Here is a 17,435-nt window from a genome sequence, read left to right as displayed (position 1 = left end):
AAGTAATTGTTCCACTCTACTTGGCACTGGTGAGGCCTCAGCAGAGTACTGTGTCCAACATTGGGCACCAAACTTGAAAAAGATGATCATGTGGACAAACTGGAGAGTCCAGAGAAGAGCACCATTAATGATAAAAGATTAAGAAAACCTGACCTGTGAGGAAGGTTAAAAAACCTGTGTATGTTTAATCTTGAGAAAAGACTGCAAGGGAACCTGGTAACAGTCTTCAAATAGATTAAGGGCTGTTAGAAAGGGGATGGTGATCAGTTGATCTTCATGTCCATTTAAGATAGGACAAGATGTAATTGGCTTAATCTGAAACAAGGGAGATTTAGGTTAGATATGAGGAAAAATTTGTAACTATAAGGATAGTTAAGCACTGGAATTGATTACCAAACGGGGTTGTGGAATCCCCTTCATTGGAGGAGTTAAAGAACAATTTAAACACCTGTCAGAGATGGTCTAGTTATACTTGGTACTACATCAGTGTAGAAGAATGGATGAGAGGCCCTCTCAGGATCCCTTCCAGCCCTACCTTTCTATGATTCTGTGATAGAAGGGGATACATTTTCTTTATTTTTTTGTTAATCAGGTGAGCACGATGAAAGTGAGAGTCTTCACCATGAGATGTCTGGAGGACAAGAAGGGGGAGAGGGTGATTTCATGTATGATGACACTGCATCTTACAGTGGCTTTGCACCTGCAGGGCCACAGAGGAAAAGGTACTTTGCTGAATCACTAACGTTTCCAGTTATTCCCCATCCTGTTCTTCTTGATGACAGCACTGCCATTGTCAGCACATCCCATGGCTAGAATATCAACGTGCTGAAAGGACTGATCTCTCACCAGCTGTACTTCTACATGGTATATGGTGATTGTCACCAAATGCAGGTCACTGCAGAGTGTGAGTAATGGAGGGAGAACCAGGATTAAGCTGCTAATGAAAGTGAGTTAGAGAAAGAGGACAGAAATCTTCAGAGTTGTCATGGTTGATAATCTGGGGAAAAATGTGAGTCTGATCCAAGTCCCACTGTAGTCAGCAGGAATTCTTTCATTTACTTCGGTGAGCATTGTATCAGACCATTGTATCAGATATATCTATAGCTATATAATATTCTGCGTGTGCAGAGTTACTTCATATATATGTAACCCCTACTTGCTCACAGTGGCATCGTGTCCCCCTCTAGTGCTGTTTAGGTCCCCTAGAGATTGATGAGCCTGCTACAACCTTGGCTAAGAGACATGCGTCTGTTACGAAATGCTGACCCACCTGGGGCGTCGGCAGTGGGGATCAAACCTGCGATCTCTGGAACTTAATGCATGAGCCTCTACTGCCTGAGCTAAAAGACATCTTTCTATTAGCCGAGCCTGTAGCAGGCTTATTAATCTCCCTGGGCCTAGACACCACTAGAGGGGGACAGAGTCCAACTCCAAGGAAGCAGGGGTTACATATATCAGTGTGTAGAGAGAGAGATGTCTGATGAAATTAGAAATATAATGTCCTGTGTTATGCAGGAGGTCAGGCTAAATGATCATTATGGTCCCTTCCAATCTTAAAATCTACGAATCTATGAACCGGATAAGAATCAGACAGAGACCTTCAGTTCCTGGCATTAATTCCCTCTTTGCATTTTCATACTAAGCATTAAGATAAAATGTGAAGACACACAAAGCTGTTTTTGGGAGATATGAAAATATGTGGTATCATTATCCCCAAGAAAGATCCTAGGGCTCACATTTGAAGTGACTGCCGGTGATATAAAACCAAGTAGCTTATCTCAAAACGAGCCACTAAAAATAGTCGTTTCAAGGAAAATGGTATTAAACACATCTCTTGAGCATGTGTCAAAGAACTAAGAATGTAATATTTTTAATGGGTGATGCATAATATTCTGTTCCATAATTTAAACAGAGCAAAACTGGAGACCAAAATTCATGCTGGCGATATAAAATCCCAGAATTATCAGGTGAGTAGACTGCAGTGCACACATTTATAATAACACTACTTATGTTTATTAAAATAACTGATGGGATTGAATCTGAGACTGCTTTTGTGCCTGTGTTGTATTTGTGCCCTGCAGATTGCAATTACAATCATTGAAGCCCGGCAATTAGTTGGCGAGAATATTGATCCAGTGGTGATCATAGAGATTGGAGATGAAAAGAAGCAAACGACAGTCAAAGAAGGCACAAATGCCCCATTTTACAATGAAGTAAGTACCTTGCAGTTGGGAAGATGCTGTTTGAAATAGTTGCAGAATGGTGACTGTTCATATTACAGTAACTAGAGATTAATGACTAAAGCAATCTAATCTCTCTGACAAGGAAAGTGTGTCAACAAGCTGTTTAAATTTAAAGTATGGAAGAGCAAAAGTGACAACTCTGCTCCATCTTACGTCTCTCAACCTCTCTCTTTTCACGTTCCCTCCAATCGCATCTGCTGAGGACGTGATTTGCCATGTCTCATTCCTCCTCTACCATTCCCATCCCTCATTCATGAGCTCTTCCCAGACTAGTTCCCCCCAACCCACCATCACTCTCTTCAAGTTCAAATTGCTCTGACACTTGCTTTTGCAAGTTACACAAGGAGTTTGATAGAATAACTTCCAAAGCAAACCAAATTATTTCTTCTTCTGGGCTTCCCATCTTCTCTGCCTCTAGCTTTTAGATTTAGAGCTCTTAAATAAATGTAGTGTGTGTTTAAAAATAGTCTGACAGAAGCATATGTGGAAGTATATTAGATTAGGCCATAACTTCAAACTGTGTGGCAAATAGTGCTTGTTAATGACAGCATTAAGAACAATACTAATCTGCAATTTTGTTTTTCCACAGTATTTTGTGTTTGACTTCATTGGACCTCAAGTGCATTTATTTGACAAAATTATCAAACTCTCTGTAAGTATTTTGGGAAGTTTTATGTTGTTTTATTAAACAAGGATCAAATATTTGGCTGTGTGTGTTATACTAGGTCTAACAGTGATGTTCATAAAAAGAGAAACCATTATGTTTTAAATGCCAATGGTAACATGAGGTTGAAAGTGTGTGCACTAAGGTGAAGTTAGGGATGGGGAAAGGGAGAAGTGGCAACTGGTAATGACTTAAAGAGACTTAAAACAACCGAACAGCAAGATCCAGTGTGAATTTTCATGGACATCTTTTTGAAAGTAAATTATAAACTAGTGAACAGTGTGTTACTTGGTTGGACATTTGAGTGGTGCATTGGCCTCACATTGGCCCTCTGTAGAGGATGAATTTCACGCAATATTAGTGGAGCCCTCAGCATTGTCTTCATCCCTTTAATTTTCAACCTTCACATCAGTTTTTCTCAGTTTACTGAGCTGAAACTTTTTTCGGGGGGGCTGAGGGGGGCTTATCTGAATTCTTCCGATGCAACCCAAGTTCAAATTTGAAAGCTGCATTCCAGCTCTTTAGGCATGAGCAATACCAGTGCTAAAATAATCCTAGCATTTTAATTGTTGCTTGTTATTCAGGAGGAAAAGGAACTCAACTGTAAGTTAAATTGCTATGCTCAGCACTGCATTGACTCTGGTGCGGTGAAACCCCAAGGAGCAAATCCATCTATCCCAATCAGTCTTGCTTTGAATACTGAAATGAACAAACATACAGCTACTCATTTTGTCAAAGATGGTTTCATACACCTGGGGAAAGCTGAATTAACTGCTAATCTCTGCCAGGAATATATTCCTAAAATAGTTGATTCTAGGAATGAAGAAGCATTTAAAGTATGCTGTGGGGAATGTGTGTGTTTTGCATAGCATTGAGAGGTTTAATATGTAAAACAAATATAGATCTAATTAGCACTTTCCCTGGAGAGAAATCAGTAGTTGAATGTTGCACAGACGCAAATGGAATGATACTGAGGAAGTACACATTTGTTTCCCATTGAAGCCCAAGATGATGAGAGTATCAAAGCAGGTGTTGGTTTGGGGGTTTGGACAAATATCTAGAGTTTAGGGATGAATCTTCAGACTTCTGTGGAGCTACATTGATTTACACCAGTGGAGTATCTAGTCCTATATATGTATCCCAAGCCTTTTCAAACCTAAAACTGGGCTAGAACTTGAGCAAGAGATATGGGCCAGTGCCACTTGCATTTGTAGCTAGAAATACCACAAGCCTGGCCTCTCATGTAGTATTTCAGCATTTCTGCTTCCAGTCCCAGCCTCATATCCAAAAATTTCCAAATCATTAAAAATTGGTCAGTTTGAATTTGGTCAGAGAAATGAACAATGGTTCCAGGATTTGGGAAAGGTTGTTTTTTATTTTTTTTATGAAGTACGTTGCCCATTTCTAACAAACACACCAGGCCTATATCAGAACAGGGCCCACATTTGAGTGGCAGAACCAGATGGCTGTCTAAGAGTCACGCGGATCCATGCATACAAAACCTGTTGTTGTAAGATTCAGAGATGTTCACTATGTATTTGAAGAGCCAGGATCCAGTCTCAGTTTTCATACCATCAGAAGTGCAGCGCTTCAAGTGCAGTTATCTTGGTTGGGTGCACAAAGTCGGTATTTTCATGTATGAATGGCCAATTTGAGGCCCAGCAAGTCAGCTGTGTTAGCAAATTTCTAATTTGTATTCCAAATTCCAAACTAATTTTGTGGTGTTTGCCTCTTTAGCTTGGGCATATAAAGGTGAAATTCACCCTATGCAGAGCAGCAGCACAAGGTCTTCTGACCAGTTAAACTCTGCTTACACCTTTAATATAAAGCTTCATTGGGGCTCAACTAGTGCGTCAGCCCCCTTGTTGGCCTTTCGCACAGATGTGTATTTCAACCCCAACTGCATGCACGTTTTGGTGCCTGGCGCTGTCCCACAGGATCAAACCCACAGAGCATGGAATTAGTTCTTTGTAAAATACTTGCTGCACGTGAAGAGTAGATATTTTCCCAAGAGAAACAGTTCTTCCATTTGAATTTTATACGTTTATCTACATATGTTTAAAAGATACAAAAGTAAGTAGAGCATATTAAATCAATATCTTGCTTATTCATTTTTTCTTCACACTACATCCCTTTCTTTGAATTATACTATAATTACAAGAAACATTCACCTGGTAAATGTCTGTTAATTTTACTTCCACGTCTAATCTTTCTGATTAAGTTTTTCTTTGGTAGCTTAGCCATCTGTCAACATCTGGGTTGAGGGCCTGAATGCCAAGTTTCAACAGAGAAAATGGGCCAGTGCCTCAGCTGGTGTAAGTTGGCCTAGTTGCATTGAATTCAATGGAGAAACCAGGAGAGGATTTGGCCCCAAGGTTGTAATGATTAGGCCATAAACAAAATATGGCCAATCTAATGCAATGCTAATGTATGCTATTATAATCAGGAATTCATTTCAGTTATCTTGGAACATGGCTTTAGAAAAAAACAGCATGTCAAGGGAATAAAATTAAACGAGCGAGCAAATACGTGTCCTGGCAAGAAACAGCACCACAGGAGATGGAAAACTTCCTACATTTGCTTGGTTTGAAGCTAGCCTGAGGAGAAGCAAAGTTTAACAGCCTTCGGGACTACTAATCCCTCACACACTGAATCCGTATTATCATGGAAATGTACAGACCTGTGTTTAGAAGCCTCAGGAAAGCAAATAATGTAGCAGCACTACCATGTATCAGCCCAGCGGTTAGTCTAACTGCCATTCGATTCCTGTTCTTGGGGGAGAACAGGGCCCTTTTCTGTCTCCCGAGCCCTTAAAAATGAATAGATTTCCTTCTCATTAACCTCTTCAGACACATTATGGCAACATCCTTTCAATGCTGTAGGCATGATTGATATTGTACTTTCACTCTAAGCCCTTATCCTCAGTACTCAGTTACATTCTAGACTGATATTTTTCCTGCTCCTTCTCAGCTGGAAAGTTTGAAGAAAATCCCTTCAGTTATTTTTTGAGTTTATTGATTGTGAAAAAACCCACCATGGGTTTTTAGCTGTTCAGCTGGTTATTGTGCTTGCTTCTGCCTTCCTCCCCCTCCCCCATGGAGAAAAGAAAAAGAGTTTGATTTGAAACGTCAAACTTGCCTGCTTTACTACATCTGGGTGGAGAGCGGGGAGGGTTGGACAGTGGGGGAAGCTTGAGAAATAAGAGTGAAAAAAATATATACAGAGCACTGCACACAAGAGCTGTTAGTTACTTATTTTCCTTGTCAATTTAAGAGCCTCATCCTGCAAGGGGTGGAGCCCTGTGGGACTTCAGTGGGAATAGAGAACACTCAGAATCTCACAGGGGCATAGGTGCTGGAACTAGGGGTGCTGCCAGACCCCCTGGTTTGAAGTGGTTTCCATCATATACAGGGTTTACAGTTTGATTCAATGGCAGTCAGCACCCACACTATACAAATTGTTCCAGCACCACTGCACAGGGGTTCAACACTCTTCACACCGGAAGGCCCCTACGTGCCCACAAAGTGTAGTTTTCACATGGGACTATGCCTGAATATCCACTCAGACTCTGGAGAGGGGAGAGAAAATAAAAGGAGAGCAATGAGAGAACTGGACCCTGGCCTTGACTTTCACTCCAATAGATCCCTTTCTTGCCCTGACTAAAGCTTTATGAAACACTGTGGTTTTGGTTTCGCAGGACTTGTGAAAGTTTTTTATGTGGACTGGGGCTGCCACTTTGGTTTCCATGGGTTCACGCTCCTATTGCAGCCACAAAGTCAAAGTGAAATTCATCCAAAGCTGTTGTTTTCCCTGGCTTCAAGGTGAAACCACTGAGTTTTCATGGTTTCTTGAACCCCAAAGCCTATTTTAACTTAGGTTCCTTGAAAATTAGATGGATGCTATATTAATGATTTAACTGGTCTGGCATTAGGTTGGCTGCTGCTTCAGTTTCCCAGAAGGCCTTGCTGAAGGCTACAGTCTCATGATCCTTGGGCTACAAGTCCTATGATTTGAGAGGAGACTCAAGGTCTATCTCCCCCATGACAGATCCAGACCAAAAGCTGAATCCAAGTCTGTATCTGGAATATATAGAATTGAAGCCCTGGATATGTGTGCTTCCAAATTTGGGGGCTCAAAATCCAGATCCAAATTTGAATTCTTCCCAAGTTTGGGGTGTGTCGATTTGGTTGTTCTAGAACCATGAACTACGAACTCAGACCCTAGCCCAGATCTAGGATTTTAGTTTCAGAGCTATCTTTCCTTCCAGTTTGGCCAACGATTGTCTGAAAGATGTGCCAGCTCTTGTGAATCTTTTTCTCAAACATGGGTTGAGTTCCAGATTTTTAATTAAACCCGAAACCAGTAAGATTTGTTTCATAACAAAAGGTTCGCACAGCTCTTCTTCCAACCCCACCACAAGGAAATGCTGCTGTCCTGCAGCCTGCTTGTCGCCAGTGGTACACACACAGGGATTTGAAAACCAAATCCAGATGTGAAGGGGAATGATCTGACCAGGAGTAGCTGGTGTTGATTCCCTAATCTGGAAGGATGGAGCAAGTGTCCCATGGACCTGATCTTCCTCTCGTTTGCACCACTTTACATCTGTGTCACCCACTGACTTCAATAGAATAACATTTTGTGAGCTCGGAATTGGGCCCATTGAGTAAAATACATATTGAAACTTTGGAAAGTGACAATGTAATTCCTTCTCCTCTGTCTACAAACAGTTTTTGTACCAATTTAACTATTGGTTTAGAAACCAATATAGTTAAACAGGCGCAACCCTTACTGTGGATGCAGTTATTCCGGGATAAAACTGCTTATACCCCTCTTGCCTGTTTAAATGGACATATATAAGTAGTTTTATATTGTTATAACTGCATCCAAGTTAGAGGGTTCCACTGATTTAACTATATTGGTTTCTAAACTCATACAATTAAGGCAGCACAAAAACTGACCAGCCCTAAGGTGTCTATGTCTGTTGTTGGATATGATCCCCACTGGTTGCTGTGGCTGCTTTTGTCATCTATATCAAGGATCTTTGCTTGGAATTCTGTTTCATATATTGAGTGGAAGGGAATCTCTAATGTGCCTTTCTTCAACAGGTTATGCACAACAAGCTGATCGGGAGCTTATTGATTGGCTCCTTTAAAGTAGATGTGGGGACAGTGTATAATCAGCCAGGTAGGAGATGCATTTTCTAAGTTCTCTTTTGTTACATGTGTGTTTTTTCTGCTGTTTGTCTTCTTCAATCACTGGAATCCCTTCTTGGGGCCATCACAGAGGGATTCTCCAAGGTCCAGCTTTTCAAAAGAGCTCATCTTCTGTTTAGACACCAAAATAAATGGTTGGATTTTTTTTTAAGAGCTCAGCATGTTGCATGCTAAGTGTTGCAAAGTTAGCTGCAGAAAGCTAGGTGTTTTTGCGAATCTGGCCCTTATTTAGTTGATTAAATGGAATGTGAGTTCTTTTGAAAAGCTGGCCCCATTTGTGGACAGTGAGTACTTGAATATCTGGTCCCGTGTGTTGTATAAGAGGGGAGGTTAGGGAGGGAATGGGGGAGATAGGAGACTGGAAAAGGGACCATGTGGGACAGTAAAATGAGAAGAGGAAAACAACAAAGAAAGACAAAGGAAGAAAGAGACAAAGCAGGAGAGAGAGGAAAAGATCCATCCCATTTGCATCAACACCTCTAAAGCTGTTACGCACTTTCTGAAATTTTAAAGAACTAGCCCAGGAAGAAATTTGGCTGATTTCCTCCTACCTCACATTTATGACCAGCCAAGTGTGGTTCTAGAAAACAAATATCTACACTGCAGTGCGGGTTTTAATGTATTTAACTTCTCAGCGTCCCTGTGAGGAAGGGGCATGCTATTTTATAGCTAGGAAGCTGAAACACAGCAGCTCTGTCTACACTGCAAAAAACCAACTCTGCGGCAGCAAGTCTCAGAGTCTGGGTCTACAGATTCAGGCTTATGCTACAGTGCTAAAAATAGCAGTGTAGGTGTTCCCGCTCAGGCTCTCAAACCTGGTGAGGAGGGTAAGTCTCCCAGCCCGAGCGGGAATGCCTACACCATAGCATTAGCCGGAGTCTGTAGACCCGGGCTTTGAGACTTGCTGCTGTACTGTGGGTGAGGGTTTTTTTTTGCAGCGTAGACATACCCAGAGAGACTACGTGCCTGACCCAAGGTCACACAGGTAGTCTGTGCAGACTTAGGCATAGAACATAGAAGGGACAGAAAGGAAGGCCGTAGTGCTGCATTTCCTCCATTTCACTCATCACTCTAGCTACTCAGAAGATGGAAGACACAGGCCCTGTCTGCACTCTGTTTACCAGGCTAGACAGGGCAGTGGGTTTACCCCTTATAACTGTCCTACAATATGAAGCCATTCAACAGAACTGCCCCAGTGGCTCCCTCTTTCTTATATTCCTCTGAGGTAGTCAACACAGAGGGAATTATTTCTGTCTATGTTGATCAAGAAACCCTGGTTCAAACCTGTCTGAGAGCAACCTTGCTTAAACAGAACACCCGCCATCGTTTGGAAGCGTTGCACGGGGCCATAAACTTTGACACTGAAAGCCTCTAATAGATTCAGCTTTCAGCCTCTTCCCTTGGGGCTTCTCTTTCCCATCCTCCCACTGTTTTCTTCTGAATCAGCTGCTGTGCTTGTGCCTTGCCTGTAGTTCCCAGCTAGGGCTTCACTGAGCAGCACTTCACACTGCTCCTCCGAGCGTGTTTATTTCCACTCAGCTCTGGCCTGTGCCTCTCACTCTCCGTCATCCACCGCTCACCATTATTATCACTTGCAAATGTTCTTGGTGAGCAGGAGTGTTATTCTCAGGAAAGTACAAACATTGTTTGCAGCTTTCTGACTGCTGACATGCATGCTGCGGTGGGCGCGTTTGTGACAGCTGCATGCCCAGCCTCAGAGCCCTCAGAAACTGTACTGAATGGTGTTCCATAGAACCACAGAATCATAGAACTGGACGGGACCTCGGGAGGTCATCTAGTCCAGTCCCCTGCACTCAAGGCAGGACTAAGTATTATCTAGACCATCCCTGACAGGTGTTTATCCAACCTGCTCTTAAAAATCCACAGTGATGGAGATTCCACCACCTCCCTAGGCAATTTATTCCAGTTCTTAACCACTCTGACAGTTAGGAAGTTTTTCCTAATGTCCAACCTAAACCACCCTTGATGCAATTTAAACCCATTGCTTCTTGTCCTATCTTCAGAGCTTAAGAAGAACAATTTTTCTCCCTCCTCCTTGTAACAACCTTTTATGTACTTGAAAACTGTTATGTCCCCTCACTCTTCTCTTCTCCAGACTAAACAAACCCAATTTTTTCAATCTTCCCTCACAGGTCATGCTTTCTATACCTTTAATCATTTTTGTTGCTCTTCTCTGGACTTTGTCCAATTTGTCCACATCTTTCCTGAAATGTGGCACCCAGAACTGGACACAATACTCTAGTTGAGGCCTAATCAGCGTGGAGTAGAGCAGAATTACTTCTTGTGTCTTGCTTACAACACTCCTGCTAATACATCCCAGAATGATGTTTGCAATAGTGTTACACTGTTGACTTATATTTAGCTTGTGATCCACTATGACCCCCAGATCCCTTTCTGCAATACTCCTTCCTAGCCAGTAATTTCCCATTTTGTATGTGTGCAACTGATTGTTCCTTCCTAAGTGGAGTACTTTGCATTTGTCCTTATTGAATTTCATCCTATTTACTTCAAACCATTTCTCCAGTGTGACCAGATCATTTTGAATTTTAATCCTATCCTCCAAAGCACTTGCAACCCCTCCAAGCTTGGTATCATCCGCAAACTTTATAAGTGTACTCTCTATGCCATTTTCTAAATCATTGATGAAGATATTGAACAGAACTGGACCCAGAACTGATTCCTGTGGGACCCCACTTGTTATGCCCTTCCAACATAACTGTGAACCACTCATAACTACTCTCTGGGAACGATTTTCCAACTAGTTATGCAACCCACCTTGTACTGGCTCCATCTAAGTTGTATTTCCCTAGTTTGTTTATGAGAGGGTCATGCGAGACAGTATCAAAAGCCTTACTAAAGTCAAGATATACCACATCTGCCACTTCCTCCCATCCACAAGGCTTGTTATCCTGTCAAAGAAGGCTACCAGGTTGGTTTGACAAGATTTGTTCTTGACAAATCCATGCTATTTATCACATTATTATCTTCTAGGTGTTTGCAAATTGATTGCTTAATTATTTGCTCCATTATCTTTCTGGGTACACACGTTAAGCTGATTGGTCTGTAATTCCCCCTGTTGTCCATATTTCCCTTTTTATAGATGGGCACTATATTTGCCCTTTTCCAGTCTTCTGGAATGTCTCCCGTCTTCCATGACTTGTATAAACTTGTGTGTTTTACAGGTCATCAGTTTTGTGACAAGTGGGCACTTCTCACAGACCCTGCTGACATTAGGACAGGAGCCAAAGGATACCTGAAGTGTGATATCAGTGTTGCTGGGAAAGGAGACACGATACAAGCCATTCAGAAAGAAAGTGATGCTGAAGAGCAAATTGAAAAGTACTGTAAAAATTTCCTTACTTTGCATCTGTCAAAGAGAAAAAAAATCTATGAAAAGTCCTTTTCTCCTGTTTATAGAATACATGCCTTGCTTGTGTAATCTGGCATTATTTTAACAAAAGTCTCTGTATGTTCTGCTTTGATGTGCTGGGAGGGGAGTGGGGGGCAGGAGAGTAGTTCTAATTCCACCACCAAATGAAAGGGAGGGATTATTGTCAGTTCCCTGCCTCAGAGGGAGTTCATTCTCATCTCAGGATACTGCTAACTGCTTAATCATCCCTGCCTGAATGACTTTACTCTGGGGCCATTTGAAATATTTCTGAATAGCAATTTTTTGCCTGGAGAATGCACCAGATTGCAGCAAACTTCAGGTGTTTAAAAAACCTCCCCCTCCCACCCCCCAAAAACAATATGACAGGAAGATATTCCTTATCCTCCTATTGTGTGTGTGTGTATGTGTGTATTATTTATATACATGTACAAACACTGCCCCCATTACAAGTTACACACACTGTACAAAGTGTAAACATTTCTAGCAGGGGCACTTCATAGACACCTGCTTGCCAAGTGGTGTTGCCGCGTACCGCAGTTATGGGTCACTAGAAAATGCTTTTATTTAGGTGGAAAAACAAATGCACACTCCATGTCCCCCATTCCCATCCCCCGCCTCTGGGACACAGTATTTATCACAGATTATGCTGTAAAATAATGGTGCGACCCCTTTGGTAAAAACATTGTCTTGGAATCACTTCATTGTCTAGCTGAGTTTTCATTCTGAGGGAAATGGCTTTTTTTTTCTTGTAGGAACCTCTTGATCCCCAAAGGATTTCCGTCTGAAAGACCTTGGGCCAGATTTTATGTGAGAATCTATAAAGCAGAAGGGCTTCCAAAGATGAACTCCAGCATCATGGCTAATGTCACCAAAGCATTCATGGGCGACAGTAAGGACCTTGTGGATCCGTATGTGGTGGTCATGTTTGCAGGTCAAATGGTAAATTGGGACTGTATTGCTCACAAATGTAGGCCTTGTTTCCTGTCAGTTAAGTTATGTGCAAACATTAAAGCTGACGCACTTTTACTTAGGGCAGGTCTACGCTTAAAACACTGCATCAGCACAGCTGCACTGTGGTATTATTACACACTGTGGTATTATGTCTAATTCTCTTACAGTCAAGAAAGGCTAAAATTCCCAAGGTGGAACAAGCTGGATTCTAAGGCTGCATCTTTACTAATGAATTTCATAGCTCTCATTCTGTACTCTCTTCTGCCGGTAGCTGTGGTGGAAGCTGTACTGCAGACACAGGGCCCTAGCGGTGCTGCTGTTTTTATTATTGTCCCTACAGATGAGGCCTGTTTGTACTGTAATTTCCAGCATTGCTACCGCTGGTGGAGATTCACTCATGCTTCATTCAGGCTAGGAAGTTTGCTAGTGCAGACAAGGCCCAAGGGCCTAGTTCTTGCCTTATGTAACTTTTGGGCGAGCTAGAGTTCACTTCGCTGCCCTTCTCCAGTGCCTAAAAATACCCAACTCCCATAGAAAAATAGCTGGAGACCCAGAGTTCAGTCTCTAAGGATTTTCAGGAAGGATTGCACAGGGTCAACCTCCGCACATTCAAGTCCCAAAAGGAACTAAAGAAATAAATTTAATTAAAATAACTTTATAAAATCATATGATACAGAAATAAATAATAATCTAATTTTTACAGCATAACACGGCTATTTTATAATCCATGGACATTGTCTTCACAGTTATACATACACATAAATGAAGAAAACAAAATCCGAACAGGTCAGTCCCCACAGAAACACAGTGAAAAGAAACTGAGAGTTCACAAAAGCTTAGGTTTAGTTAACCTAAGTCTCAGCTAGAGTCTTTGATCACCAGATCTAGACAGTCGGCTGAGTCTAAAACAACATCTTCCCTCCACGTGCTTGCAGGAATCTTCAATTGGGATCCAGGCAGACTCTGTCTCTGCTGAAATCACTGCTAGCCAGTCAGCTGACTGATTAACCAACCACTCAGTTAAGTCACAAGTGTATAGATTTAAAGAAAACCCTGTTACAAGAAAATACAAAACAGAGAATAGAAAAATAGAAATGACTCTTTCCCCATTAGTTGGTGACTCAGACTAATTGAGACAATTTAACTAAAACAGTTTGGCTAAAATCAAAACAACATTCAAAGCATACAATTAAAATAGAATACGTTATTTCCCCCTCCCAGTTTCCCCTTGCTATAATTAGCATTGTCCATGCTGCCCTGTTAGAGGGTTAACAATATCACTAACCTGCTGCAAAATGCCTGCAAGTTAGGGATGACAGCCTGCTTCCTGCTCCTGGGCCCAGCTTCTCCTACCCCACACAGGGCACACGGCCTTCTGCAAAGCAGCTGCCCTGACTGCTCGCCCTCATGGAGTCTGACCCCAGCCACGGGGAACCTATTGGAGCAGACCCAAAACTATCACACCCAAGTCCAGAAGCTTTTGGATGTGGAGTGCTAAATCTGCCGAGCAACAATGACCCAGAGACAATTCACTCCTATCTCCCCTCAATGGGTCTCTTAAAGAGATAGCTCACTGCTAGGCACATGGGTTACAATTACACCAGTTTTACTTTGGTGTAACTTAATCGACTGGCATGGAGTTTGTCTTCATTACACTGGTGTAACTGAGATCAGAATCAGGCTGAGTAATTACAGCCATATTTTTTCATTAACTTTTCATATACCTGTTCATACGGAGGCTTTTGCAGAAACTCATATTTGTGATGACAAATGCATTGCGACTGCAAATGCCATTATTGCAGACTTCTAGCTTCCTAATTTGAACCCATGCTTTCAGTTCGTGTGCACAAATCTGACTTTCTGAATATGTAAAATTTTACACCTGAAAAAAGGTGTGGGTGCAAATATCTGACCTGTTTGTGGGTTTGTGAAAGTCTTTGTGCACTTTGTTTTCTGTGGAACCCGGTTCTTATTATAGGGGTAGGACTTATCCAGTGGTGTTTACTATGGGATGTGGGGTTTAGGATTAGGGCAGACCTCCCAAGAGTCCCAGGTTTTCTAGAACTGTCCCGTTTTAACCCCCAGGTGAAGTGAATATTTCCTGCATTCAGGGCCATCCAGAAAGGGGCAGTTTGCCCTTGGCCTCTTGTTTGAGAGGGCTCCCAAACTGAGTGGTGTTGCAACCTGGTGCACAGAGTTGCAGCACCTCTCAGATTTGGCCCATCCTCCCATCTGGAGCAGACAGGCCAGTCCTGAGTGATGCTGCATCCTGCTCTAGTCACTTGAAATGTCAGGAGGGATGAGTTAGGGCAGATGGATCCAGGACAGCATGCTGTCACTTTCAGGCCTAGGGGGAGGATTCTTGCCCCTTTGGGTCCTCCCTGACATGCCCAGTCACATGGGGTGCACACTGCAGCCAGAACTTGCCCCATTCTAATTTAATTCCTCCTTTTAAAGGTAAACTAAAATAATCCTGCAAATAAATAAGTCGAAATGGGTTACAAGTGATGCAGAAAGCCTTGTCCTGGCCTTCTACACAGGAATGGATTTCACCTGACAGGAGCCAACTGCACTAAAGTACCACTGGTTCCTTAGAACCAGAGTTATAATTAAAAAGGCCATCTCCTTGTGTGCAGTTTTGCATGGCAGAAATATCACTCTAAGTGCACAGAGAGGAATTGAACTGGGACATTGAAGAGTTATACATCGCATTAAACTTTACTAGTTCTGCGTGAGAATTCCAAGGCCGGGATGTGGCCCTTCATTAAATACTTAGGAGAAAACAAACAAGGAAACTCCCACGGTAGTTATTGCAATGTATCATTATGCTGTGTGTTAACACTGACTAATAGAAAAGCAGAGATGCTTTCAAGTTTTGGGAAATATACTAGACTGGAAAACTGTGCTTAAAAATTATTTTTATTTAGACCACATGCTTTCTCTGCGATAGAAAAGACAGGGCTTGCTAGAGGACTGTGTTACACTCAGCATTGTTCTCCAGAATCTGGTCTAGCCTCAAGGTCTAGAGCTGCTGGTCTTTCATTTCAGGGACGAACAACAGTGCAAAAAAGCTGTGCTGATCCTGTGTGGCATGAACAGATTGTCTTCAAGGAAATGTTCCCCCCACTGTGTCGAAGAGTCAAAATCCAGGTGTGGGATGAAGGCAGCATGAATGATGTGGCCTTAGCCACACACTTCATAGACCTGAAAAAAATCTCAAATGAACAAGATGGAGATAAAGGTAAAGGGGAAAATGTGTTAGTTATAAAAACTCTCCCCTGCCCGTAGGATAAAATTCACCAGCATGATGACTGGACCCTAGTTAAGACCCAGCTAAAGGCTCCAAAGGGTTTTAGTGAGGGGTAGGCCTTTTGTTGGTTGTATGAAAAATTCTCCTACCTTATACAGAGCTGAGTCTTTTTGTGTGTTTAATGGAATGGTGTTGTCCCTTTTGTTACAAATACTCCTAAATAGCATCATTTTGATCAGTAACGAAAAGGATTCTTACCCTCTCTGGGAATGTGGCAATGAGCTGTTACCATGTGGCATTTCTAGTTCAGTTAGGGTCAAGTGATGTGAATTCAGGGCTAATGCCACTGGCACTTGAATTGCAAGGCAAACAAGTATGTATCACTTTTCAGGGGCAGACCGGCCTTCTATTTCTGATAGACTCAATGGCAACTATTTGTTCCTAGTTACTCAAAAAGAGAAAAATAAACCATTTTAAAATGTCATAGAGCTAAATCCTCTCCCCAGTTCCCAGTCCAAGTAACAGGATGGGCATTGGAACTCTTTGGTCCAAGGATAGGGATCTTCCCTCCACATCCCAGTCTCAATCTGCAGAGCATGAATGGAGCCACTCCAGGGCTCTGGCACCATAGAGGGAATTGCTGGAGGAGGCTCATTGTGGTAGATACTGTTTCATGCTGCACCACCCCAGTCCCTAGTGACAGTACACAGGTTTCCCCTGTCGAGCAGTGCTATGTACTGGGGTATGCACACAAGTACAGCCTCCCCAAATCACATTCTGCAGCTGGAGAGACACCAGCACCCATAGAAGTAGGGCCACATTGAGCCCCTTTATGAGTAAAACTCTCAGAGAACCGAGTTCTGCAAACAGTGTGTGAGAGAGTGAGAGCTTGTAATGCAAATGTTGTAAAATATGCATCATCTCCAGGGTTCTTGCCTACCTTTGGACCAGCTTGGATCAATCTCTATGGCTCACCTAGGAACCACTCCCTAATGGACGACCACCATGAGCTCAATGAAGGTTTTGGGGAAGGTGTCTCCTTTAGAGGCCGCCTCCTAATTGAAATTGCAGTGGAGATACTTTCAGGGGGAGCACAAGAGTCTAAATTTTCAAAGATGATCAAAGAGATAAAGTTACCTTCCAAAGCATCTAAAGGAAAAGAGAAAACAGACAAAGCAGAGGATGGGAAATCATCTTCTCCTTCAGACAAGGCAAACTCCACTGAGGCGGAAGTTGAGTCTTTCGATGTGCCTGCTGAGGTTAGTTTAAAATTTATTTTATATATCTATATATAAAAGAGATTGATTGATGCTTGGTTCAAAGTATGTAGCTAGTTGACAAACTAAGGCCCCAGTCATGCAGTCAGGTCTGTAACCTGGATGTGAATCACCACAGATGCAGTGGGGTCATGCGCTCACATCCAGTTACAGGGTTTCCCATGCAAATGGATCATAAATTCATATATTTCATTATCATATGCTGAATAGGATGGAAATCATTATTTACTATAGGTACTGTACAAGCACCCACATATAGGCTTTGCACACATATAGGACGACTCAGTCCCATATCTTCCTATTGTGGGGTTTCTTGTACCTTCTTCTCAGGCATCTGGTGCTGGCAACTGTCAGAGACAGGATACTGGACTAGTTGGACCATTGGTCTGACCCAATATGGCAATTCCCATGTTCCTAAATCTTAG

General features: G+C 42.3%; 1 protein-coding gene across 1 annotated transcript in view; it reads left to right on the top strand.

The window, feature by feature from the left end:
• The first annotated feature begins 602 nt into the window (after positions 1 to 602).
• Positions 603 to 17,435, top strand: part of FER1L6 (fer-1 like family member 6) — a 65,669-nt gene continuing 48,836 nt past the window's right edge. The window contains exons 1-9 of the mRNA XM_037893388.2: positions 603 to 722; positions 1,913 to 1,967; positions 2,082 to 2,213; positions 2,833 to 2,895; positions 8,013 to 8,091; positions 11,324 to 11,480; positions 12,285 to 12,471; positions 15,532 to 15,724; positions 16,661 to 16,992. Of these exons, the coding sequence (XP_037749316.2) occupies positions 628 to 722; positions 1,913 to 1,967; positions 2,082 to 2,213; positions 2,833 to 2,895; positions 8,013 to 8,091; positions 11,324 to 11,480; positions 12,285 to 12,471; positions 15,532 to 15,724; positions 16,661 to 16,992 (1,293 nt within the window). The 5' untranslated portion in view covers positions 603 to 627. The remainder of the gene's footprint in view (positions 723 to 1,912; positions 1,968 to 2,081; positions 2,214 to 2,832; positions 2,896 to 8,012; positions 8,092 to 11,323; positions 11,481 to 12,284; positions 12,472 to 15,531; positions 15,725 to 16,660; positions 16,993 to 17,435) is intronic.

This window comes from Chelonia mydas, chromosome 2 (assembly GCF_015237465.2).
Source record: "Chelonia mydas isolate rCheMyd1 chromosome 2, rCheMyd1.pri.v2, whole genome shotgun sequence".
NCBI classification, from domain to species: Eukaryota; Metazoa; Chordata; order Testudines; family Cheloniidae; genus Chelonia; species Chelonia mydas.
Note: the sequence above shows the minus strand (reverse complement) of the source record. Positions and strands in the feature narration are given on the sequence as shown.